Source organism: Pungitius pungitius, chromosome 17 (assembly GCF_949316345.1).
Source record: "Pungitius pungitius chromosome 17, fPunPun2.1, whole genome shotgun sequence".
NCBI lineage: Eukaryota > Metazoa > Chordata > Actinopteri > Perciformes > Gasterosteidae > Pungitius > Pungitius pungitius.
This window is the reverse complement of record NC_084916.1, coordinates 847,240-873,865: the sequence shown is the minus strand read 5'-3', so window position 1 is coordinate 873,865 and position 26,626 is coordinate 847,240. Positions and strand designations below refer to the sequence as shown.

The 26,626-nt window shown below is 43.5% G+C and overlaps 2 protein-coding genes across 3 annotated transcripts in view; both read right to left on the bottom strand.

Moving 5' to 3' along the window:
• Positions 1–13,486, bottom strand: part of angpt1 (angiopoietin 1) — a 134,639-nt gene extending 121,153 nt beyond the window's left edge. The window contains exon 1 of one of the 2 annotated variants that reach the window (XM_037474891.2): positions 13,339–13,486. The gene's annotated coding sequence lies outside the window, so the exon portion shown is untranslated. Of the gene's footprint in view, positions 1–11,852; positions 12,121–13,338 lie in introns of those variants that run through there. The other variant, XM_037474890.2, reaches the window with a different exon arrangement.
• A 3,340-nt stretch (positions 13,487–16,826) lies between these two features.
• sdc2 (syndecan 2) overlaps positions 16,827–26,626 on the bottom strand; it is a 30,988-nt gene continuing 21,188 nt past the window's right edge. Inside the window, exons 2-5 of the mRNA XM_037474167.2 lie at positions 23,298–23,412; positions 22,662–22,822; positions 20,854–20,983; positions 16,827–18,906 (exon numbers count right to left, since the gene is read on the bottom strand). Coding sequence (XP_037330064.1) covers positions 18,743–18,906; positions 20,854–20,983; positions 22,662–22,822; positions 23,298–23,412 — 570 coding nt within the window. The 3' untranslated portion in view covers positions 16,827–18,742. The remainder of the gene's footprint in view (positions 18,907–20,853; positions 20,984–22,661; positions 22,823–23,297; positions 23,413–26,626) is intronic.

The following is a 26,626-nucleotide window of genomic DNA, read 5'->3' as shown; positions in this document are numbered from 1 at the left end:
GTGTTATTATCTCATGGCTTTTAAACAACTGAATTCTGGGACGTCAAGTATGACATCTCACTAAGAACATTAACAGGTATTGGTGCTGCACTATGTCTTGTTGCCCGGGAGAGCAAAGCACTGAATTTGAATTTCTTTTTTTCAGAAGGTTGAAAGCATCCTTTCGCTGACAAAGTAGATTTGACTTTTAGAACCACTAACAAAGGCTTTTGATAGCGTGGGATGATCAATATCAAATATAGATGGGCAGTTTTCAGCTATGAGTGATGACGTCTGTCGGCGATTGGAATGGTACGAATTTTAAGTCTAAATCAAGCCGTCAAACAAACTAATGTAATCAGACCTCTATATCAAATAAAAATAGATTTTAGTCAAATCAAAACATAATTTGAATCATGTGCTCTCACAACCATCCACTACAAATCAGGAAACTTTTATTGCCATAATATGTCATTTACAATATGAAAAGAGAACAGAGTTTTGGGCAATTTACAATTACTTTGGCTGTCAATTACTTTTATATTTTATACTTTTATATGATCTTCCCAAAGGCTCAATGAAGAGAACAAAACCAACTTTTTACTTTTTCCGTGAACAGGGATTAACGCTCAATGCATTATTTGAAGGCCTGGGGGCACAGGTAGACATACAGACCAGAAGGTCTGGGTACACATTGAATCAGTCAAGGGTGGGCCTTGAGCTTTAAAAGCAAGGCTGGAGAAGAGGCCGAATATCAATGAAGCAAAAACCACGGCGATAAAAGGTGAAGAAGGATGGAAATAAAAATAGACTAATTCAGTACAAAAAGCACTACATTCTTTGACCACCATTTACCGGCCTGTAAATGTCACTCTGCGCACCCCAAACTAAAAGGGTGTACGGCCTCTCCATTTCATAACACTGTTAAAAGCCTAATTTGGTGCTAATAGGCCACTGTCTGTTTTTATAAGCAGTTGCATGCAACCACTGGAACTTTACAAGGGAGTGGTTTTTCCTCTAAGTGCCTTTGCGAAAATTGCGATTTTCTCCAAGAAGGGAGTAGTTAGATGGGAGTGAGGCTGAGGTGATTTGGGTGGAGTCGAGGTCTTAACACAACAACTTCAGCAGCTCTATGCTGTAATCTGTAACAAGGCCCAAACATGACGGGGGAGAACATAAAGCGAAAGGTTGAGCTCAGAATAGTCTTTGCTTGACGTGACCTCAGCACCGTGCCTTCACACACGGCAGATGACACGTTGGAAGTTGAGCGGGGTGATACTGCAGCACCTAGAACAACACTGCAGGGCTGCTGACGCACAAAGTGACACAAAAACAAACATTCCTTTTACTTGAAACTGCAATTATGTTTTTTTTTTTGGCCAGCGGGGCAGCAGAAATAATCCGGTCACATTATAATTCATTTAGAGCATAAACTCGAAGTGGAAGATGCTGTCATGTCGTCAGCTATTTGTTTTCGGTCTGTGGTTTTAAAGCCCCGAGCGTTACCATTTTGGGCATTGCCATAGTAAATTTAGGCATATGCCATACTGTTTTTTTTAGCCAACAAGTGGCAGGATTTGACCATATGTAGACTGCAGAGGAGTGGCGTTGTGGTAGGCATGCCTCTGGTAGCATCTGTCAATCTCAAGGTAGCCACTCTCTAAAGCAAAGACCGTTTAGAACAAACTTGACGATGGTGTATCAAATTGGGGATGGTTTTGTCTGCATTGTGGGTGAGCAAACAGCTTTCGTGCCATCAGCACCCACTGCTGAGACATCACACCCATAGCTCCTCTTACCCTGACACATCAGTGCACTGCTGGAAGGATTATGTTAAACCACTCAGTCAACCGATCTGTGAGAAGTGTTCTTTATACCGGCAGAAATGGATAATGCAACATTATTACTTTCCTTATCCATCTATGGAGGCTTAGGAGCTGATAAAAAAATGTAATGGGCGTAATGCTGCGGTTTAACTTCTCCGAGACCCATCTGGATTTGTTTGTCTTTTGTGTTCTGAACTATGCCATGCAATCTAAGACCAATAAAAAGGGTTCTGTAGAGCAATACTTGGCATCCTTATATGGATCCATGTGATGAGTACTAGACTGGCTTATTTTGCCTGGATTTTACAATTCAGATAGAGGAGGAGGGAGGCACAGCATTAAAAGGAGCATCTGAAGGAAAATCATTCATGAATTTATATTTTCAGAGTTTGAAGAATAAAAGACTATTCACGCAGTCACACCCCTCGTTTCCCAAACCGCAAATGTGATTTACAGTCAGTCGTTACCACTGGCTTCGGGTAATAAGAGAGCCGTGGGGCTCAGAAACACATTATCATGAATAGAAAAGCGCTCAGTACCTGAAAACGCAGAAAAAGAGCCATTAAAGGAGCATGTGAAGTATGCGACATATCAGAACAACAAGCGACAGAGGAGCACAATCAAATCTCATTCCTCTTCTTAATGAAATGTGCCATCGTGTACAATTACTTATTCTCCTCAAAGAAAAGAAGAAAGGTGATATATACTCCAAAGAGGAGACAAATGTGCAGAGCCCATCTTCAGTTCTCTGGATTATCAGCAGCCTCTGTTCCGTGAGAGAGGTGGACGTATTTATTTTTCATGATGTTTTGAAGGTGAAAAGTGCATCGCAAAGCAATAAGTCAAAACAGGAAAACAGCCGTGCCTGGGAGTGTGTGTGTGTGTGTGTGTGTGCGCCTATAACAGCATGGGCTTGTGTGGTTCAGCTCCTTTCTTCAGTCTTTTTCCATTTCCTCATCATCTATGGAATATGGCCTCACAGCACCGTCTAACTTTCGAACCATATGACGCTAAAGAGACGTTTCTAACAGCGGAGGACTTGCGTTCTCCGTATGAGCAACACAGCCGCAGGCTGCAAGTCATTCGAAGGAGAGCAAGTGATGTACCGACCGTTTGCTTCAGGAGAAAAAAAATAGAAATAACACAAAACTTGTTTTGCTTTGCATTTGTTTTAATACATTTTAAAATGATGCAACTCTTGGATTTAAAACAATAACTAAAGTGATTAAATTAGGGCTGCACAGTATGGCCAACGGTATATAAAGAAACATTATCACGGTATTGCTTTTTCAAGTAAACACATTAATTCATTGACCCCGAAAACGTCGAGGCTACCTGAACAGCTGTTCACTGCACGCTGGCCAAGTGGCTCGCAACTGGCCGTGAGTTAGCTCGTTAGCGCCTTAGCTTGGTGTGGATGCAAACAGCCTACCCGGACAGCTGTTTGGACACATTTTCTCAATCAATTCAATAAAAAAAGTGTACACACGCATGTATTTATACACATATGATGGATCCATTTCATGTCACTGATGTCCCTTCAGCATAAGAAATAGGGGCTTCCCTTTGTCTTACAGGTCCTCACATGTGCTTCGGGTAACTGAAAATCCCCTCTGATTTGAGTGTGGTCCATGGTCCTGAGGACTCACCCGCTGGCTGCAGGGTGGGACACCAATCAATCATTCCACAAGGAGATTTTTTTAAACTCTGCAGTAAGCGTAAGGGTGTTGTAGTTTGACATGAGTGCACAAAGCAACGTCCGGGGGGGGGGGATTAAGTAAGAGATGGAACCACAGTACACAAAGCTTGTTGCAATTAAACAATTTTTAGTGCCACTCTGATAATGCAGCCATTGAATACAACACAGTCAACTTTGGTCAGCTATGGTTTCACCACAATCCAGCCAAGAACAATATTTCCACAAAACAAAATACAACTTTAAAAAGGATTAGCTAAGAGCAATGTAGTGAAAAAAATAAAAATTTGAAAGCACCTTAAAGCACTCACACTTAAAATCTCAGACATATTCCTGCCAACTCGATTATGGACACATACTGAACAGCTCACTTGATAAATACATCATTCAAAATGGGCTACAGCCTAAAAATATGACTCATGAATCATTTATGGGTTAACAATCAAAGCTGTTCTCCAGGCATGAAGAGGCACGGCGGGACTCAAAACCTCAAACAACCGCCTCGGTGAGCAGCGGAGACAAACGAGAGGGAACATGAAAAGAAAAGAAGCATCACAAAAACCTTTTGCTTGAGTCTGCCTGAAGTGTTTTTCTGTCTAAACCCTACGTAATGGTTTTGCAGTTCAGGGTGTTGCTGACCTGGTGTCTCGAGATCCAAGACATTTCAGATGCCGGTCGCTGAAACAATAGTGCGAGAACCCCTCACATCTGTCATTAAGTAAAAACAACTGGATTTATTTATGCAAAGTCCCATGAAAAACAGCAGGATTAGCGAGTGGCAGGTTGTCATGAGGACATCCCCTAAAAAGGAAGACAGGTTCTCTGAGCTCAGGGCAGAAGGGGAAGGGTGTCAGGGCGAGGGGAGCGAGGACCAAAGTGCCACGCTACAGTTCTTTCAACCCATTGATCTCTCCCTTGGGGGCCTGGATGAGAAGGGGGCTGTAATCACACAGAATAAGCCTGACCGACCGTCTCGGGGCCTCCTGTCCGCCACAACCAGAAACACACAGCTGAATTCAGGCATGCCAGCCTCGGCCCCCAACAAACAACCGCACATGACTGTCAACGCAAGGTTTTTGAAATTACAAAAGGTGCTCCGTGTAGTTTTGTTAAAGAACTATTAAGCTGTGGATGCCTACATTTAAATCTGAACTTTAAACTTATGAAAAAGCTGCAATTTGACACCAATCTCTCGATTGCTTACGGAATTAAACAAGATCATCAGCGTAGATGATCTAGAAGGTTATTTATCCTCGTCATCGGGTCCGATTCCACCGCAAAAACAAATCCACCGCTTTTGTGCACTGGGACCACAAAAATAAACCCGGAATGAGTTCCATTCCATTTGAATTCCTCTTCCACCACTCAAAACACACCCTTGAGGTCCAACAAGCACACAAGCACATCTAAATTCTAGCGCTTGCTGCATTTTCTTTACAGGCACATTCCATCCATCAGTTGTCATCAGTGGAATAGCGTGTCACATCATAAAATGAACAGTTTACATCACACTCTGAAAGTTACAGCACCTCAAAGTTCACTCCCCCCCGGTTCAAAATGCAAACCATGTGCAGCGCGGTATATATTCCTTTTGATAAGGCATGGCCTTAACAGATCGCTCCGGGGTGCATTCATAGATAGTGTACGGCAGAAGCCCACCAGAAGCAGGAATGGAATTAGATCAATGAGGTGGTGGAGGGGTAAATGGAGAGGCTGTGTGAAGGGAGAAAGCAAGAGACAAGGATGACCTGCAGGAAGAGCGTGGGAGGTTAGGACGGATGGGCGGACAGCAGGCGGAATCGCCCAAGGAGCCACTTTGTTGAGATAGCAGAGTGGTGTCAGCGACAGGGGACGACGAGGGAGTGTGGGGGGGTTCAGCACTATCTTTTCCTGAATTCAGGAGGCATGCATGCATGTTTTCTGAATGTGGGCCTTTGACACATCTATAGATACATGCACCCAGGCAACCACGGCCCTACACACACACACCCATGCACCACCAACCCCCCGCCTCTAGCCCCTTCTTTATAATTCCCATACATCCCTCCTGCTGTCACGGGGGCTTCATAGTCCTGAAGCTAACGGGATGAGACTTCCACGGTTAGTTAAGTGGAGACATGATCCATGTCCTGATCACAGAGAAGGGGAGGGAAAAGGATGCCGTGGCAGGAGAGCAGTGAGAGGAGGAGAAGAACCTGCGCGGGATTGGGGAATTGAGGGGGGAAAGGAAATCAAGAAGGAGAGAGAGAGAGAGATGGAAGACACGGAAAGGGTCAGAGGAAAGGACGGCATGTCTTCGGAGGGATGTCGGCTCCTTTTGAAGAAGACACGGGTGCTGCTCAGTCATTGCAAACTTCAAAGGCTGTTCATTAAAGCCTTGCCTGGAGACGAGAGCCCTTCCCTCTCCTCATCCTGCTTTTCTTCACTGTCTGTCTCACTCACCCTCTACTTTCTCCCCTGCCTCCACTGGGCCACAAACAGCAGGTGGAGGAGCAGGGTGAAAAAAGAAGAGACAAAAGCACACAAAAGGGGGCGAAAGATCAGCCCTGCAGGCAAAAGAGGAGCGAGGGGGCCACTTCTTTTCTTAGAATCCATCTGCTTTTGTTGCTGCTCAGGCTCAATCAGCAATGTTGTCTTGCTTCACTGTGATGTTTTTGTTTTTTGGGCTTGAATGGCTGATTCAGAGACGGATGAAAAGGTGCGCGGGCTCGAGTGAAAAATCTGAAAAGTGCTTGAAGCCCGTGCGATGCGTCACACAGCGCTTCAGCTGTCACATGTAAAGGCAGTGTTCCCAAAAAGTCAATCTCGGGGCTTAAGAATTTGAGATGGTGATGAGACAAAATATCTCATTATTATGGCCATAGTTCAAATTCTAGAATTTACCTGCTTTGGATTTTGAACGCTAGCATAACTTGTAACGACTGCTACAGGCCCTGAACACATCAGAGGCGATCAATGTCAGGATGAAATGCACAACAAGCAGAGGATGAATTCAGGGAGAAGCACAGCTGATCATTAGCAGGATGAAGACTAAACACAACTGTCTACAGAGAAGGAATCAAAGTTATGTGTACGCAATCAGAGCTAAAGAAGAAACAATCATTTAAAATCTTGGCAGGCAGAGGCCATGTCTGTCACAAATAATGAAAATGTTTCAATGGAGGAGGGAAGCAATGACGTCGCCAAAACCCGATGATAATGAGAAAGCTGTGTTGCAAGGAGACAATATTTATCAGGTTCTCCAGAGGTGTCAAAAGTATTCACATTCACAACAGTCCGTCAGTCCGTTACAACACGATGGAAAGGCGAGGTACAGAAAGCTGCCATCAAAGCTGCTAGTGTGTATTTACATTATTGATGAAATGCCCAGCAAATGCTGTAGGTAACAGGTTATAAGGTCCAAACAGATGGAGTCCATTTAAATGTGAATGTTTACAATTCTACATTTACCTCCCTCCAATTCCACTTCACTGGCTATTTACACTGCCAAACCAGAGCAATTGATATCTGGAGAAAGTTCATGGTCATTTTGAGATGATTCAGTCCAGAGCACTGATGGACCGGAGGTGGATATAAGGAACGCTATCCCTGAAGCTATGCTTGCCAGGCAAATAAAAGTAAGACAAGTTTTAATTTGTGAGGTGTAAAGTTGGGCCTCAGCGTATCCACTCAATGAGTGAAGTCTGTATGAAGGCAAAATTATATTGGAAAAATATAAAAGAATATGCACCCATTCTTTCTATTTTGTAATTTAATTGCTCTAATCTGGTGCACAACCGTGATGGAATATTGATATGTCTCAGGAAACTTCCACTACACTATGGTTGGAAACTCTCCATGGGAATTAACAGGAATGAACTGGTAATGTTGGGGTAATTTAACTATATTTAGCTTGTCATAAGCAGACATGCATAACTTTTAAAAATGACATTTACTTCATCGAACAACAAAAACATGAACGTTGAATAAAGGTGTATTGCCTATGATCACCACCCCCCCCTAACCCCCAAAAAGTGTGTGTTTTTCCCTAAATCCTTTCAGGCCTAAATGCTTTCTTCAGTACCTCCAGTGTACAGCAGCCATCTCCCACTCATGTCAGCTCAAAATGGATACATTCAGCTTTTTTCCAAAGGTGAGCTGTCAGTTTGCTTGTCTGATACAAATAAACTTGGTAAACTGAAGCCATGTTCCTTTTAACACCAAGTAATAAATATGCTGGTAATGACAAAAACAACGTTTTATGTTTCTGGTAACCAGCTGCATCCAGGGTCCAGCTGGGCTAGGCGTGCTTAGTCTTGCTCTCTACTACCTTTAAGTTCTAAGTTATATGCTTTTGCAAAAAAACTCTTCCCCAACCAAAATTCCTGTGGAAATTTTCCAGAAACGTTCCGCCCCTTTGTAACACTACACTAAGCCGGTGTGACCTTTGTTTGGGAATGATGGGCTCGTTTGGGGGGCAAAGCTGCACAGATTGCTACTATTTATATTTTAACATCAAGATATATTTATATACAAATTGCATGCATGCACATTATACATTGGAATGTCAAGTCCTTGATTGTCTAAATATTTCAATAATTTATATATCTAGTTGTCTTCTTATTCGTTGCCTCAGGCAACCTCCTGCTTTAGTGTGGAGATGATAACTATGTTGAACTGTCATCCATAGTAATTACATAAATGGACAAAGGCACATGTCAGGAGCCTAACGAACCAGAACAGGAACTTAGGTTCATTTGAGATAAGTTAGAGGTCGGGGGTCAGTCAGCAGAGTAACATGCATGTGTGCGTGCATACATGTGCATGAAAATAGATAAATTACATTTTCATCTTTGTGCTTCCGTATTTCTTATAAGAAAACAATAGTCAGTTGAATGGCAGAGTTTGGTGAAGAGGAAGATGAAGTGACGGATGGAGAACACACCTAAATGCATTCTACAATGCTAACCCAGGACTTCAGGGTCATGTGACTGACACACACAATACTTTTGAGTGACACCAGAGCTCTGTCTGGTGACTTGTCTCTCAAAATGAAATGCTTTTCATTAGGCCCACAACATATTCCTGTGTTAATACTTTATGCCCAGCAAATGAGAAATACTTTTTGCCCCCAAAAATAATTGGCATGCTATAGAGGGCTTAGAGTATAAATGAATAATTTAGTGTGCTTATAAACCATTTTGGTTGTACAAATATCAATGATAATGAAATGGCAAAAAAGTCCTTCCTAAAACACAATGTTACCAAGACAAAAGGTAACCTCGGACTGAGGACAGCCCGTCATGGTCCACTTGCTGTTGGAGCCATCACCAACCCGGATCGGGGCTCGGCGCCAAGGCCCAGACGCCACCATGGAAAGCCTGCATTCGGTACGAGATCAGCAGCCACAGGCCGACTCTGAGCCGCCCAGTTAAAAGGCCCCGAGCAACCCAATGAGAAGTACCCAAATATTTATGGTTCCTCGTGAAAATGTAGCGTGTCCATGCAGTCTGTAGGTCATTTATTGGAAACACTAGACTAGTCATAAAAAGTGGGAGCCGTGCAAGTTTTCCTTTCGTACCGTGCAGCGGGAAAAGTGTCGTGTGACTATGCACACATCACAGAGTGCGCGCAGAGACCATATGCCATGCCCCGACCCATATGCCGGAGGTGACAGCAGCCAGCAGATTCAAACACTGTAGACACGGAAGAGATTCAGGCAGCACGACATGTCTGAAGCCTGGCCAGCGAAGCTTTTCAGTCACATGAAGGACTGCACAGATCGTTAACCGGGCTGTCCTCACGGCAACATCTCAGACTCAGTCAGGAATCACTGCATCCGTCCCCAGAGGATTAACGTGAGGGCCACTCCCCCCTGGAGCCCATCTTCCACCAACCGTCCCCATCGCTATGAACCACATATCTGGCTCAGCTGCTACACTAGTGCACATCACATCCAACACTCCGAGCGCGCTTTTCTCAGTAAAGATTTGACTTCAAAGACGCAGCGCTCTTCCTTGCCCCCACTGGTTTTAACATCGTGGAAAGATTTACTTGGAGATATGAGGCTTTCATCGCACGCTGCTGCGATGATTATGAGAACAAAAGGCAGCAGGTTCTCGGAAAGGTCTACCGGAGTTCAGTGACTGAAAAGCAGCAGCTTTCTGTGATGAATATATAATAAAATGATGAAGACTAAAAGGAGGTGTGATCAGCATGTTGAGACTTTCCTGAACTTTCTCATAGAAATGTATGCATTTTATTAAAAAGTTTATTACTTCGAAAGTTTCAATGTCAAATCTCATCTTTCCCTCCTCACCTTTGATCTACGGAGTCATTGTATGGATTAGTCAGAAATCGTTCCCTATTCTCTGTAATGATTGTGCTTTACCACACTAAATATTCAATGTAGTTCAAAGTGACTGACTGCAGACGAAGTCTGTCAAACGCGACTAAAAATCCTAATTCAAACCATTCACAAACTAAGTGTTCCAGTCCGAGAAAAGGGAGCGTTCCCATGGGCTCCTTGCACAAATCCATATGCCTTTTCCTCCCCTTAGCTTCAGATGTAATTAGTATATAAAAGTTCCCATCTCGGGCACTCTAATGAAAAACAAAACTTCCATTTTCTCTCAATGGACCTCCGAGGAGCAGGCTGCGTTTAAATTAAATGATGGTAATGTCATGTTGCGGGCTATAGCGGGGGTAAATGAGAAGAGTGTGTGCGAGTGCTGGGGGAATGACGTGATTTCAAAATCCTATCAAGAAAAAAGGTGGCGCATTGGCATTCATTATCAGTCAGTGTTCAATCAAGAAGCTCTGATTAAGTGGCAAAATTAGCAGCTTGTCATTTTTGTAAATCCAGCTTGTCTTGTGAGTGGAAGGTTACAAGCCTTTTCTTAATTGTACCAGTCCTACTTTTTGTAACATGCAGACAGCAATCACACAGCTTTTACAGCAGTCACCTTTTATCTGGTGGTTGGTCCAGAGTGAGCCGTCTTCACATGGATTTAGCTTTTTGTTTGACATAGACCTTAATGGCGCCCAGCGTAGGGGACCAACAGATTATTTTGTACCGCAACTAACAAAGTTGACATGTAGTCGCTGTTTCACAAGTCGGCAATTTAAAAAACAATTTTGAACCAACAAAAAATTGGAATTCCTTGACACACGTCAGGCTCCCAGATTGCATTATGGCCAAAAATATCTGCCTCTTTTTCTCCGTATAAAGAGCGTTTACCTGCATTCAACCAAAGTGAAAAACCACGACTAAAAAAAGGAAACCAGACCGCTTCCAAAACCCAAATCTTGTCCCGTTGCGTACATGCAAATCTAGAATCATTTCAATAAAAATAACTTAGCTAGTAGAATTAAAGTGTCCGTTGGCATTAAGTGGAGACATACATCGTGCCTGTTTATCCTACCAATCTTTGTAATGACCTGGCTTCTCCTGTAACACCGACATGAGAATGAATTCAAACACATCCATGCACAAATGTCTAATCAGATGGGTTGATATTTATTTTTCAGTTAAGAAAGTATTGTCTAGTAGCTAGTGAGTAAGGGTGAAACATAATATTATGGGCTTACAATAAGCTTTGTGTTCCAACAAGCCTTACAACTATAACTTTTACCTTGATAAATTAATCTTGAGAATAATTAGTCTTCTTTGAAATGCTGATTCTCTGCCTACAGTCCAAACAAATTTGGAGGTTCTCAAAATAAAATAGTGCAATCAAAAAATGTAATTGACAATTGTGTGAGAGGATTAACTTTAACTTTAACAGAATAAGCAATTTAAAAATATATATATATATATATATATATATACATACACAAGAGGGCATGAGATGAATCTTGTGAGCTCACACGACCATCCTTCACCTTCATAAAAATGGGCCAACAGATTGGATGAAACCAAATCGAGGCATAATTCAGGGCATTGAAAAGTGTCCTTCTCAAGACCTGACTAAGTTGTTTGTTCTATTACAAGTGAATTCGTGCGACAGGCTAGCAGACAAAACACCTTGAACGTGGCCTCACACTGTGGTGAAGAACAGAGCACCTGAAGTGGAACTGACCAATCAAAAGGCCGGACAGCATCGATCAGGCTGAATGGAGGCCACGTCTAGAAGGTTAAGTTTAGCGCAATCTGGCACGGCGGCGACAGAAACCAACCACCCAGCCAGCGGCACGGCACCCAACTAGGGTTGCCACCCGTCCTTTAAAATACGGAATCGTCCCGTATTGGAGCATGACATAGCGCACCCTGCTTTGAGTCAATACGGCCCCGTCGGTGCGAATCGTCCCTTATTTTTCTGTACAAAGTGTTCAAAATACAACAAGGTCGAAAAGTGGTAACAAAAACTTACCTTAGATGATTCCAGCAAGGACTCGAAGCTCAGTCTGCCCGAAGGAGACGGTTTTACTGGCCGTTGAAAGCTGGGGCTCCACCGCCAAAGACCCCGGCTACAACACGCCAGCCGCCATAGTGACGTTTTGACGTAACGTTAGAGCGCAGCTCGTTAGCTTCATAGCTCCATTAGCACAAGTCACCTAGCTAGCCGCTGTGTTAGCATCTTCCTCGGCTGTTGGGCTAGAAAGACCGACCGTATTATGTCTGTAACGCCGCCTAACGACGTCTCATTTACAATCACGGATACATCGCGTTGTTTAATGTAGATTTGAGGCGTTTATGGAAGTTTGAAGTAACACTGTTTAGGCTATTCTTAACGTACCCGGCTTCGCAACCTAGTCGTTGCTTCCATCAGCAGCTGCAGATCACGTTTGTCCACGGTGACGTTACACCCACGTGGTTTAACGTGACCTACATCTAATAGGTACTAGAATGACTAAATAAAACAAATAGAATAAAACCTTTAAGAAAGAAACGCTTGAACGTACAAGGATTTTAACAGTTTGCTAAAAATAAAACAATTTTACTGGGGCAGTAGAAGTGAGTAAAGTGTCATGTTAATGGCAACATCTTGTGTTTTTCCACTGAAGACAAGAGCCATGTTGGAAAATATAGTAAATAAGTAAATAAATCATATTTATTTAGGTGTAAAATAGTGAAGCATTGAATCGGAGTGCCATAACGTTCATTACGCTACATGCCGAACATGATTGGATCCCAACAATCCCTCAGGCTGACGTGCCCTTCATGTGACTTGAACATGCTGTGATTCTGAGTGGCATGGCAAAGCTGAAACAATAGAGATGACGCTATAAAACGAATACAAATAAACTGAGAACTCATTTTCAAGTGACGGTTTGATGGACTGAGTTTTAAAAGCAAATGAAAGCTTTTTTTTAAGAGAGGTAGCCTCAGACATTGTTTTATGGCTTTCATGGTTCATTTCTACCTCATGTTAGCTCTTTTGTTAGAACGGAGGGCTGGAAAACACCTTTTCTCATTATCTGAATGTGTTACTTAGTAGCAGAATTTACATTCTTTTTCCATCCCAAATGTGCAGTTCTTTATGCAGCAGTGATGACTTAATTGCTTAATGTTTGAAACAATCACAACAACCAACTAACAGCAGCAGCAGAGCGTTGCACTCCTAACCCGGACCAGCTCTGTTTTTACTTCAAACCGAGGAATTCAAATTGTTCAAATTCCCCAGTGGATCGTCTGAGCCAAATTGTTGCATAATTACCTTATGCCTCCCCGCCTAATGTAAAAAGCATCATTAAGTTTTAAAATCTCAAGAACTAAATTACCTTTTAATACATGACTCAGAGCTTTCAAAGACTGGGACGATAAATGAAACCGAGACAGTGGCTCTGCCAGATCGGTACAAATGTAACACTTCATTGCAGTTTCTTTCATTTCTTCGGCATGCGGACATGATTTACCTCCTTTGGGAGTCAAATCCTCAGAAAACCACGGCTGAGCTCAGCTCGCTCGCAGGTGAGTTTCAGTAGCTTCCTTTGGCACAGCTTTCCGGAAAGGCCAGGAAATTTGTATCAAGAAAAACAATTTATATCCTCTGCCTTCTTTGACCAGTCACACCTTAAATCCAGTGAAGAGCATTCAACAAGGTGGCAGATGCTGACTTTTAAAAAGCCTTGTGGGCCTGCATCTGGCTCATTGATATTTAAATGGAAGATGCAGCAAATTGGAGAAGCAGGTGTTTTTTTGTGGTGACATTTTTCTTTGAAAGGCTAAATGCCAACAGGTGTAGATGTGGATTGATGCAGAATATCCTGTATGATTAAGACGTGTTGTTGTGTTGTGGGCATAGATAACGGCGACAATGCACCATCCCAAAACTCCTTATCCAATTACGGGCACATTTCTTGCACTTGCTACTCACACAATGAGCAAGGTGCGAAGCTTTGCCCTAGAAAGGGCCCCGGTAACAAATGCACGTTACCCACTGAGTCCTCTTTCAGCGTAAAGAGGCCAAGTCGCTCGTTATGGATTGGTACCCAAGTTTCCATTTTCTATGCACAGCCTGTAACGGCCATGGGGCTCATTGGTCGTTGTCCCACTGTCTGTCTTCGGTCAGTCCTCCGTACATATGTGGGAAGAACACAATTAGTCCAAACTGATTACAGCTGAGGCCACTTACCGGTACCTGAACCCCCACCTAACCCCCATCCCCCCACTCTGTCCCCTCTGCAGCTGGGCCCGACCACGCCCCGCCACGAATACTTTGAATTGGTGACTTGTTTCTCTTTGTGGAGTATTCTTTTCATTCCTTTATTGGTCTGGTAGTGCTCAGTAGTGATACAGAAGTTTCACTAAAAATGTGTAAAATGCTTTAACAATAATCATTTTCCATTCCAACTGCAGGACCCAGATATGTAAATATTATTTCTTTATATATGGCTTCTCACTCTTAGGGCTCTATTTAAACAATCTACAGCGCACTTCCATCCCCACTTTAGGTAGTTAAATGGCACATAGTCTGGGTTTAAAATGAGGCGGCAGAGGCAAAGTGGTTTTATGTATATATATATATATAGCTTGTGCCTCATATAGGAAGGTAAGTCTCATTCAGTGCAACCTCGTCTCTTTTGATACCCTCAGATGACACACTTCCAGTTTGATGCACTTCTATGCTATGAGCTGTGGGGCCACTGGTCCCTTTGAAGCTGCACAGTTGAGTGCAGGAGCGGCTGCAGCTGGCAGAGATGAGGCCGAGGCTTGTGGCAACGGCGACTACGACCGAGCGGGGGCACGACATAGTCATGAACTACAGCATGTTATAATCATCACAGTTATGTCTGCCGGGCCAGGGGCCCGCTCCGTGTGTTGTTGGTCGCTGAGGTGCAACGTGTCCACTCCAGTCGGGCCCGGGCTTAGTCTCCAGTCATGAGGTCTGATGAGGCCTGACAGCCTGTTTACCTTGGACGCCATTTCCCTGATGTTTCTGCATGGTTTGGCGCTGACTACCAGTCGACGGGCCGACAGCTTTATTCAATCAGCAAAGAAAAGAAACTAGATAGACAAAAGCTGAAAGAACAGAAGGTTTAAAAGTATTTTAATCGCCGTGCCCCCTACGTCTTTGAGGAGTGTTTACAGTTTCTCTCTCTCTTCGACAGACCCCCCTGCACTGACCCGAAAAAAACTTAAACAGCACATAAAATCGGTTGCACTTTGAGACAAACCGGAGACCAAAAGGGCAAACACATGCAGCATTGCAGCGTAGAGCGGAACACTCTGATTGGGAAATGTTGGTCGCTGAATCTGCTTTAATATAAACGGCATCTCCTATTGGTTGCCTGCTGCACCACCCCCAACCTCTCACACCCCCTGAAACGGTCCTATCCTGGTGGGATGTCTTGTACAAACTGCCTCCGGCCAAATATCACATACGTATGAGCACGTAGTGACCAGATTACTTAGAAAGGGGCAGAAAGAGGAGTATTCACTTAAGACAACATATCAGCACGGGGCAGCTTCATCCCGTCCCCACCAGTCCTCCTCCCCTCAGGTTACACAAAAGAGGAGCAGACACGCACAAGAACCCACTTGTGCAGACACACACACACACACACACACACACAAACTTTAAGAATATGCAACGATGCGTGCACTCTCACTTCCTCTGCCCCTTTGTCATCATCAAAGATAACATCACAAGGTGGGTCTTTGCACACATGAAGGCTTTTTGAGTATGAATAACTCCATTGAGATGAAGCAGCATGTAAAATCACAGAGTGAGTCTCGATCAAATGTCAGGAAGGCGGATATTCCATGCATGTTCTTTAACAAGCATCATCTGGGCGTTGGGTTACAAGTGTTTTATGTGATAGCTTTAAATCAGCAAAGCTGTGGGTGAGATTAGACCGGTCGTCCCCTGAGAGTTTTGCGTGGAGCTTCACTTTCAGCCTCCCTTGTTTGCCGGTTCACTCAATCCCGCGTGAGATTAATCCCTGCCGTTACTCTAATCTGCCTCTGTAACGAGGGGAGATTAGGTCACTAAAATGATATGGTGGACCACGTAACCCACATCCAGATTACTCATCTGCACGTTGATAATCCCCTCATACTCCAAGTAAGGTTAAGAGAGCGAATGCTCCACAGCATTAAAGGCAGGCCTACATTTTTTTTTGAAGTCTTAAAGTCTTCCATCTATAAATACAGAGAAAGCCTTCTCTTTTTTTGAGGTCAGCTGTGCTTTGCGGTGATTTTGGCTCGAGGGTAAGAAAGTCTAACCTTTGAATAATTAACCAAACAAGCACTTTGATGGAGATTTTAAAAAAGAGATTAATGAGCCGTGAAGCAAGGCGCCTGTTTTCAAATTCTTAGACAAAACACTTGGTAATAGCTCCCAGGAGGAATATTTGCCTGAATCTACTCATAATGGAATAGAAGAAAAAACGCTTCCTGTAATTATGACACCATGACACCCTAAAAGTTAGTACAATGCTGAGGTTTTAAAATATTGAAACATTCTATAAAAGGTGATTAATCCCTTTTTTCAGACTTAGATGAGAAGATTGATTCCGCTCACTAGTGCCTTTCTGTTAGCTCTGCAGCCAGGAGGCGATTAGCTCAGTTTAGCATGCAGGCCAGAGGCAAGGGGAGACTGCCAGCTGCCTAAAGTTTAACAAATCTGCCTCTACCAGCATCTCTGAAGCATAAATAAAATGCTGTTACTTGCTTTTCTAACAAACAGAGTAGGCAAATGAAGTTGTTAAAGCTGTGGCCAACCATCATTTTCTCCAACAGCAATGTTGACAGCCATACTACTACTACTACTACTACTGTGTTATAGACTCTATACTACTGTGTTGTTTGCATGGATGGGAATAATTCATTAAATGTCTTGGTGACACAACCCTCAACAGTTAATGAAGGAAAAAACAAAAAAAAGTAACATAACAAGCGGTTGGATATTAGGCCACAATGTTTATTCAGTAGTGTTGTTTCAACTTATAGGTACAATACTGTCAGCTTTTGTAAGACTAAAAAAAAGTTACCATTACAGTCACCTATGCTCACAGAATGCCAGTCAAGTCGGTTACACCCCTCCGCCGTGTGCACACCCGCCTCGTGCTCACCTTGAGCAAGTACATTTCCAAATGGTAGGCACTTTGAAGGTTTAAAACATTTGTGAATATACATTTATATATATTTATATATCTTTTCATGTACTAATAAGCAATTGGACTCAAAGGTCAGGTCTCTAATAGAGAGAAGAAGAAAAAAAGAGAAAAGAAACTAAAAGCGTGAAGAACAAGAGAAGGAGGTAAAAACATGATGTGGCCATGTGGTGTGTGTGTGGGGCCGGGGGGGGGGGTCTGAGAGTAGGAATACTGTGAGTCTTTGGGTTTTTCAGTATAGTTCAGTACCGTTGATTCTATATGAGGTGAGTAGTGGACAACAGGGATGAAGAGACTGAGGATGAGTCTACATCACAGGTCCATCCAAGGAAGGAGACGCACAACTTCAGGTGGATGGTGTTAGGAGTTCGGACCATGTGACACCATCTACGCAGTCTACTGTACAGCTTAAAAAAAATATTTAAAAGGCAACTTCACAAACCTGCTGGACAAAACTCCCACGTCCCTCCAGAGCAGGTTTGTGTAGACGTAACGCAAGAATATAAACATTCTAGCGGTGTTTTCATTATTGTGGCTACGTGGCCTCGTGTCGGCTAAACTCGGCTCCACTGGACAGAAAACAGGAGCGGCAGCTTTATTTACCAACCCGGGTGGGAGTTCTTCTTCTTTCTTTGTTTTCCCCGAGTGATGTTTGCTGCAAAGGTGTGTGCTTTACACGTGGGGGCCCTTTGGTGAGCAGATGTGAGGGCCCAGAGCATCTGGGACAGGGGCGACCACCTGACTGAACGCGCTCCAACGGGAGGAAAAGGGTGGGAGCGAGGGAGGTTAGGGGGGGGAACTAGAGTGGCAGTGGATATGCACTGTGAAAAAAAGAGCTTAAATAGAAAAGAGGTGCGGCTGGACGTCAAGCAGAAACAAGATCTTTTTTTTTTTTTTCCTCGAGCCATGACGCGCTGAATGTATCTATTCAAAGACCTGTTTGTGGTATGCAAATAAGAAATGCTGTCTAAAGAAGAGAGAAAATAAAGGCTACAATGAAAAGAGAACAAACAAATGAAGAGGACATGATGAAACGCTCACTAAAAAACTGATGCGAGAGCAAATAATAAACATTGGAACCTGAAGGGGGAACATTTACATTAACATTAACATTAATGTTAACATTTACCGTTAACAGCGTTAATATGGAGACAGGAGAGCTTCATCAAAACTACAAAGGCAATTTGTTTTGTTTTTTTAAAACAGAGAAATAAGATAAATTAATGTAATACACCTTTAGAGATCAACAACAGCCATGCTAGGACAAAAAAAACTGAAAGTAGGATTGATACAGAATAATTATATTCAATTATTTCCACTTTTAACTTGTTTTTTCATTACAAATAACATACTGCTACAATTAAAAGTAGTCAGCGACTAGAAACCGATCCCTCGCCTTTACACATCCGGTTTTCTATTTTTTCAGCGTTTTTTCAAATAATACACAAAATGTTTAAATACACTGAGATTTGCCATAAAATGAGAAATGCTTGGTTTTCAATTGTTTTTCTTATTTTTTTTTTAAGAAAAAGAAAAAGATCATAATTACAATACTCTATGCAAAAGCTTTCCTTTATGCTATTTTCTTTCCTTAATCAACTTGAAGAACATTCTGTCGTTGTTTCTCCGTTGCCGTGGACTGAGGTTTTGACAGTCACTCGCGATCTTTCCATCTGACGGCGGGATGTTTTTTTTTTCATTTTCATGCATAAAACTCCTTGGTTGGGGCCTTCTGGTAGGCGGCGCCGGAGGGCTTCCTCTCTCCCAGGTCGTAGCTGCCCTCGTCCTTCTTCCTCATGCGGTACACCAGGAGGAGGATGAGGAAGATGGCAAACAGGAAGCCGATCACGCCGCCTGCAATAACAGCTGTGGGTTGGGGGGGGGAGGGGGGGGGCGCGCGCAGAGACAGGAAGGAAAGGGAACCATCAAAGTGTGCTCGTGTGTCCACGTGTGTTAACGTCCTTAAGAAAGCACTGGTGAGCCGAGATGGATCATAGAAGCGTATTCCTTTATTGATAATAGATAATCTGAAGTGAGATGTCTTGGGAAATCCAATGCAACACATTTCAATACTAATTCAATTCCCCAGCAAACCATAAATATTGAGGGCTAGATGGGGGGAAAGTGCCAACTGTCTCGGGTGAAATCGATGCCCATACTTCCTGTCAATGGGGAAGCACTCAATTTATCACAATGGACATATAGTCCATCACTTTAACGCGGTATAGACGTTACTGTCACATTCAGATGACTGGTACATAGTGAGTCCTGCGTGACTAGAATAACTGTGGAGGCCACACTTCATGACGACACAGAGGACGTCGTTGGGATTAAGGTCTACAGGAGAATCTTTGCTCTGATAAATTAAGCTCGCAGAGAGCTTTTCTCTCACTGTTTCTTTCTGAATCATCAATGCTAACGACACATTGTAAACAGGGCATCGGTAACATACCTACCCCCCCCCCCCCCTCTCCTCACTAATGCTCCTAACTCCCCATTGTGCCACTGTGAGGGACATCATAGTTTCCTGCACAGGCCGGCCCTGCTGTCAACACCAGATGGATCACAACAAAGTGAGAGCGAGGTGCCAATCAGTGTCGCCTCCGATTCGTAGGCATCACAGAGATTCCCAGTCAGATAATTCTGCCCTGTTGCATGAATTCAAAGCGGTACACTTGAAACACCCACCACGCTCTGAATCATGCAAGGTCCCACAGAGAGATGCAGATGGAGTTCATTAAAAAAACATTACTTTGGAGAAGTGGATTAGGTGGGAGACATGGGGGAAATTATCTCCTTTTTTTTTTTCAAGATTTCGCGGTTTACCATAAATATCCCCACACGTTGGAACGTAGGAGAACTTGAGAAGCGTTGGAAGGAAAATTAAATGAACGCTTCTAAAATGCATCAAAAGATGTATTTGTAAAATATTAAACTGAAAAGATACTTCCCTTAAGAGCTCAAGTATTAAAGGCATATTTGACATTTTGGCAAGCACGCTGTCTAAACTTTCTATAATATAAATAAGAAGCAAATGCCAAGAGGTGCTGAGAAGTAGGAGTAAGCCAACCCGCCTGTAGTGTGGGATCAGGGATGGGTATCGTTTGTTTTTTTCCGATACCGGTGCCTATTTAAGGACAAAACAATAATTGAAATGCCAAGGCAAAAATGTTCTTCAAATTGAACACTAGATTAACTGTTTAAACAATACTGCAAATAGAAACGTATAAAAAAACACTTTTTAACTCCAAACTATGAACAATATATAAACTGTTTACAGTTTAGTAACTCGAGTTTCCCCTCTATAAGAGCATGACGTGTATATATTATTTCATTGGAATTTTACATTTAATTAGATTAGAATTAGATTCATGCTCATTGTGCAGGAACTAAAGATATGTAACATATTGAATGGTATTCATGTTGGATTGACTTCTTGTTTGTCTCCATGTATTGATGTCATGAATTCAGCAGGTGCAACACAGAGCTGCATTAAGCACAAGAGCATGTTGTTTATCTACCGTGTGATAGAATTTATTATTATTTCTACGTTTAGTCAACGCTTTGCTGCGTAAAATAAAGACGAAAAAAATCCAACGAAATGCCATCATTCGTCAGCTTGCCACACGGGAGGCGAGGACCGTGTCATCAGAGAGTGTAAATAAAGTGTTTCAATCGGCTCAGGAACCGAAATCAAGCACCCAAACCTGCGATGCGTTGCGGTGGGTACCGGTCGTGTAGGAACCGGTGCTGTATTGGTACCGGTTCTCGGTACCCAACCATAGGTGGGATGCAGTTTGATGTGACGCATACCTGCCAGCACCTCCGTCCTCTGGAAGAGGTTCTCGGTGCGGACCTCGATGGGGTCCTGGGGTGCGCCGGGGGCACTAGTCGTACTAGTCATCTGGTTCCTCTGCGTCTCCTCTGTAACGGGCACCGGGGCCTGGATGAGGAGGGAAAACAGAATGGAAGGTTAATCAACGTTTACTGACTTTCACGCTCTCATATTCCTCCTCGGTGTGTTTGAAGGACTTGTGTTCGTTCCGTTGTCATGGCATTAACCGCAAATTCCTCACTGCCGTTACCATCTGAGGAAGAGATATGTTAGGACAAGTTCAGTAGGAAATACAGCCAGATCCCTTAGCTTAGCATTAAGAGAGGCTCTGTTGAAAGGTAGGAAATCTACCAGCGGCTCTTCAACCCTTTTCAAAAGTGAACAAAAGAAAGAACAATTTGGGCTTTTACACCGAGTTATTTGTGGAATTTCTTTGCGCCTGAATTCAGAACAGAGGCACAACAAACAAGATATAAATAACCGCAATACAACATGTTTATTTGTGATCTTTGGATTTAAAACCTTTTGACAGCTGTCTCCTTGTTTAAAATCTGCATGCTAAGCTAAGATGAGCTAACTGACTGATACCAGCTCAATATTGAACCTACAGACTTGAGTATTGAATAAGTGAATTCCCAAAAGTGTTCCTATAAAGGGTGGGTTTCACGGGTGCACTTAGCATTCCAGGCAACGAAGGAGAATGGGGACCAGAATGAAACCTGCTGGTGAAGCCTGGAGAGGTTTGCCAAAGAAAGGATGGAACACATCCAGATTGCCCCAAAAGAGTAGTGCAAGGCTCATAGAAGCAGCTAAAGAAATGCTTTTTCGGGGAGTCTTTGGAAAAGATGCAAATTATCTGGAGTGGTTGCGGTCTCATGTATCTCATGTTTTCATTTTCCCAATAACAGTATAAAGTATCAAAGTACCAAAAAGGCCTTAACAAAAGCAAGAAGGGGAGAGGGTGGAACAAGGTCAGGTGCGCCTGGCTTAGGGGGTTGAGACCTTGACGACTAATCCCCCCGACAGATGCAGTATCCAGCAGAGTACAGTAAGAAGGCATCACACAGAAGTGGATGCTTCCAGAATATGTGATTAAGTCCAAGAGAGATGTAATCCTCCATCATTTGCAATGGAGCGAAAACATTGAGAATTGACGTGAGCACTTGATCCTGAAGGCAACCTCATGGCCCGCAGAGTATTACGCAGGATTTGATGACATACTTGATCAGCTGAAGACACACAGAGCTGCTGTGTCGCTCTCTGTTGAGTTAAGACAAATGAGCCAATGTGATTGCAAATGTCTTATATAGCGAAGCAGGAAGCCAGAGTGAAATGTTCCTGGATGTGATGACACTCAGTGTATTTAAATGTTTAAGGAGTGATGGTGGGATTTAAGGATGCTCAGGTGGATCATAAACACATGTCGGTACATCAGCAGGATCACATACGCTGTGAAACACAGAATTACTACTGAAAGATACAGTTTAAAACTGTGAAAAATATGCTATTTATTTAGGAGAAATAGTATATTAACAAGAGCCTAAATGATACATCAGCTAACCGAACACATATCAGTAGAGCTGCATATCTGGATCAAGTTATTTTGAAACGCTTTTATCTATTCAACCAAAGTTTAATTTTTGAAAAGTGCAGAGCATTTCTTGCTCTCAATTGTTTTAAAGTGTAAGGAGTTTATAGTTTATACTGTTCTGAATATTTAGTGGGCCCGATATATCAGGCTGTATTAGACTATGTGATTGAGCACGGGTCGAGCAGCGCCACCTACCTCTGTTCTGACGGGTTTCCTGGGCTTGCTCTCACTGAGCGTTGGCGTCTCCACCTTGGGCGTGAAATCTTTGGTGGCGTCCTTGGTGGGCTCCGCTGCTTTGGGCTCGATATAAACCACACTGACATTCACCTTTTCATCCACCACCTCCTCCGCTCCACCTTGGAGAAAGAGGTCGACAAACAGCGGAATAATGATGACTATGATGCGTTTTTTTTTTCTATATGGAGTTACTGATGCTCTGTGGAGTTCATTTGAATGCTTTATTTACAGCTTGATTCTCCTCTAGAATAGATAACAGCAGAGTAGTAAGGTGCATATACAGTATTGGAGGGGCTATTGATCACAGTCCTCTCGCCTGTCACCTTACACGACACCCTCACTGCAGCTTCACGACTCTCTCGCCCAGACGAGCTACTTGTGACCGATGAATGAGCGCCGCAAAGGGTGCTCAAAGCAAGTGGGGAGGAGGAGCTAATAAAGAAAGACATGTCAAGTTTGCACACTTGCCTACGGCGGTCGGGGCAACAGAGCGATCTCGCAACGAGTGAGAGAAAGAGAGCGAGGCGGTCTTAGCGTCAAGACTTGGAAGTGAACGCCATCATCACACCTCTGGCGCATACACTTGGTTCTTACCTGAGCCGGACCCCGAGTTGAAGTCGTCATCGTCCTCGGGGTAGTAACCTCCTGAGCCCACGTCGTCCAGGTACAAGTCATCGGCCTGAGAGGACGTCTTGGCCGCGTCTGCTATCTGCAAAACCACAAGAAGAGCTTTAGGGATGTTCGTCGGCTTTCATCAGTCATCTGCGTGTCACAGTTTGAATTCCCCGGCAAGCATGAAGAGCTGAACGTGAATTGGACTGTCCGGCGGCTCCGTTTCTTTTTGGGGCTTGACCATGTCTCAGTGTATGATGCATTTATGGAGATGTTGAGATGCTTCACCCGATGAATGGGACCTTCAGGGTTTCCCCAAAGGCATGTGAAGTTATCTGCTGGTGACCATGAATGTCTCACGGCGATGCATCAGTTAACAGAACAACACACCACATTAGCACTTGAATGAAGAACAGGTGACTGTCCAATCACCACGCGTAGCCCCTCCCACGGCATCGTCAGGACAACCAGGCCGAGTGGTGGGAATGTTTGTGTTCCAGCTTAATGGAGCCATCGGCTGAGAAGGACGCAGTTCTTACAGCGGCAGTTTGTTTGGAAAGCTTCCTCTCACATGGACATTCTAACCCCAAATCACATGAGAAAACTGAGTGGATCGCCGAGCCCGATGTACGTCGAACACAACGTATACAAAACATGTCTCCGTGTGGTACATGGAACTAATTGCTGTTGAGTGTATGTGACTGGAATAGCTATAAACGCATCCATGGCAACACCTATTCACCAAGCTGTGGTCAGCTGTACGGCCCCTTCAATACTGAAAGAGGGTACAAAAGAAAGACCCCACAACAGTATACCATCTGTGTGTGTGTGTGTGTGTGTGTGTTCATTTCACCCATTAGGCTTGTTGTTACACTTCCTGGTCTGCTCTGAGGATGTTGTGCTAAATGAATTTGATAATCATTTGGCTTGACAGGAAATACATTTTTTTTGTTAACTGCAGAATAGGCAAGCTGTGAGAAACCTTTGAAATAGGTTAAAATTCTTTGTGTGGACAGGGAGAAAGCAAATAGAGCTGTTTTCATCATCGAGTAGTCTGTAAATAGTCTTAACTGTCTCTGGGTTTAAGCATTTATATTTACCATTTTCCTCGAGCTTAAGTAGCAAATTCAGATTAATTCTAAAACCTGAGTATACTGTATTGGACACATTCATATTCGTAAATATTTCATAACCATGAAATGTGTGATAAATCACAATAATGAATGATCATACAGGTGGTGGCAGACAGGGATGATACAGATAGCATGACTAAGCCTCCTTTCAGGTGCGTCTCAGCATCTGCAACTACACAGACTTTTCTGAATGCAAGGTGTTCAGTCATTTTAAGTCTTTGTATGTGCACACATGTGTTAGTGTGGAGTAATGAGGGAGAGAGAGAGGGGGGGGGGCTGGCGCTCTGCATAACAAAGAAGTAGGGAGTACACACAACGAACAATAGTGTGAAACAACGACAAAAAGAAAGACCGAAGCGAGATGAAACGTAACAATGCGGATCTCCATCTCCCAACCGCCACCGACTTCTGTCAGAAAGGCCTTTCAGCGCCGAGCCGCCTGATCAAAGGGAGAATCTGCTTAAAGCAACTTTGTCTTAACCTCCGTCTCCTCCAAAAGCAAAACCAATTCCCCGGTCCACAGGTCTTTGTGCATCGGCGAGTAGAGCACAATGGACCACGAGGAGGGCAGGCCGCAGATCAGATGGTGAGCAAGGACACACACACACACACACGTTACAAATGTATGCAAGCTTCCACTCATTATACATACATTAAAGTGAGCAATCAAGCTTACAAAAGGACACACAGACATACACAGCAACGTGTGAAGAAACGCACAAAGAGCAAAAAATGTGTCAACAATGAATTCCCTCGAGCCTGTTAAACTAAGATTTCAAAGATAGTATCATTATAATGGATTGACTTTCCCCTGATTAGTTTTAAAAAATTGATAGATAATATGCACGGCGATGCGCTAGCAGATGGACTTAATTGGAGTTTTGTTTTCTTAATTTAACGAGGGAATCCATGTTTAATTACTGAGCTCCCTTGGAAACAATACAGGCTAGCTGTTTCCAGCTGTTGTGCTAAGCTAAGCTAGCCAGCTCCTCCTGATTACCACAGAGTGGCATCAATCATCTCAGCGAGAAAGCATGTGTGCATATTTTCCAACAATGTTTAACCTTTCATTTTTACATTGACTGTGACACATAAGCAGCAATAATCTTACATAGTTTCTTGTAACAGAGGGCAGGCGGCCTTGTAAAATGGATCCAGTTGGAAATATGTAATTCAACAACCTGTCTCTTTTTGAGGGGGGCGGGCCCCAATAACCTATTGCTCCTTTCTCACTTTCTATGTGCTCGTTCACTGAATCTAAAAGGAAACGTGATTTTTACGTTCGGTACGAGCAGGGAAAATGAAAACTTGTCTCCTCTGTGTTCTGCACACAAACCAAATTTGATCAGTGAAGCAAGCCCTCAGATCGATAACAATCCCGTTGGATGGTTTTCCCCTGGTTTGCCTCGGTTCTGAATCGTCTAAAAACCTTCTGCGCCGCCCCGGCAGAGGCTTGCAAACACTTCACCATGGCAACCGCCGTCACACACACACAACGGTCCCTGGGAGTCACACACCTCAACGCCTCGGTCGCTCTTCATAAATGAGGGTTAACTTTTCACTGCTGGGAGCTGGAGCTATGCACCTTGCAGTAAGTTTAAGAAGAGAAGAACAGAGAAAAGAGAATGATGACGCTTCAGAGGGTTGCATCAATGCTGCTAACAGTTTGTGTGCAGTACAGCGTATATAAGGTCAATGGCCTTTGTGCTGCGATGGCAGTATCTAAAAGCAGTCTTCTCCAGGGGCCTCAAATAACGCGTCACACTGAAGCGATGCATTAAAAGACGGACCCGAGCGCCTTTCCCTCAATGTGACCGAGATTCACCTGCCACCCAAACGGCGTATTTATATTGTTTACACAGCCATCGTCACAATGACACATAAACTGTTTTATGTGGATCTATTGAACATGCATGGTGCTGGTGTTTCATGTTATATGGGCATAAACCGGCTACATTACCGCCCCCAGCCACCGCCGTCATTTGCACCGAAACCAATTTAGCTCAACCCGTCGTGAACAGAAACATGTTTATTTGTGCTGGTAAGTTGGCTATTTCTATAGAATTAGACTCTTTGGAGCGTTTTTCGTCATCGCCACATGAGGCAAATGATGCACTTTTAACTGATGTGACGCTTTTTAGGTCTGGAAGCCATATCACTGGTCTTCTGAACCTTGAT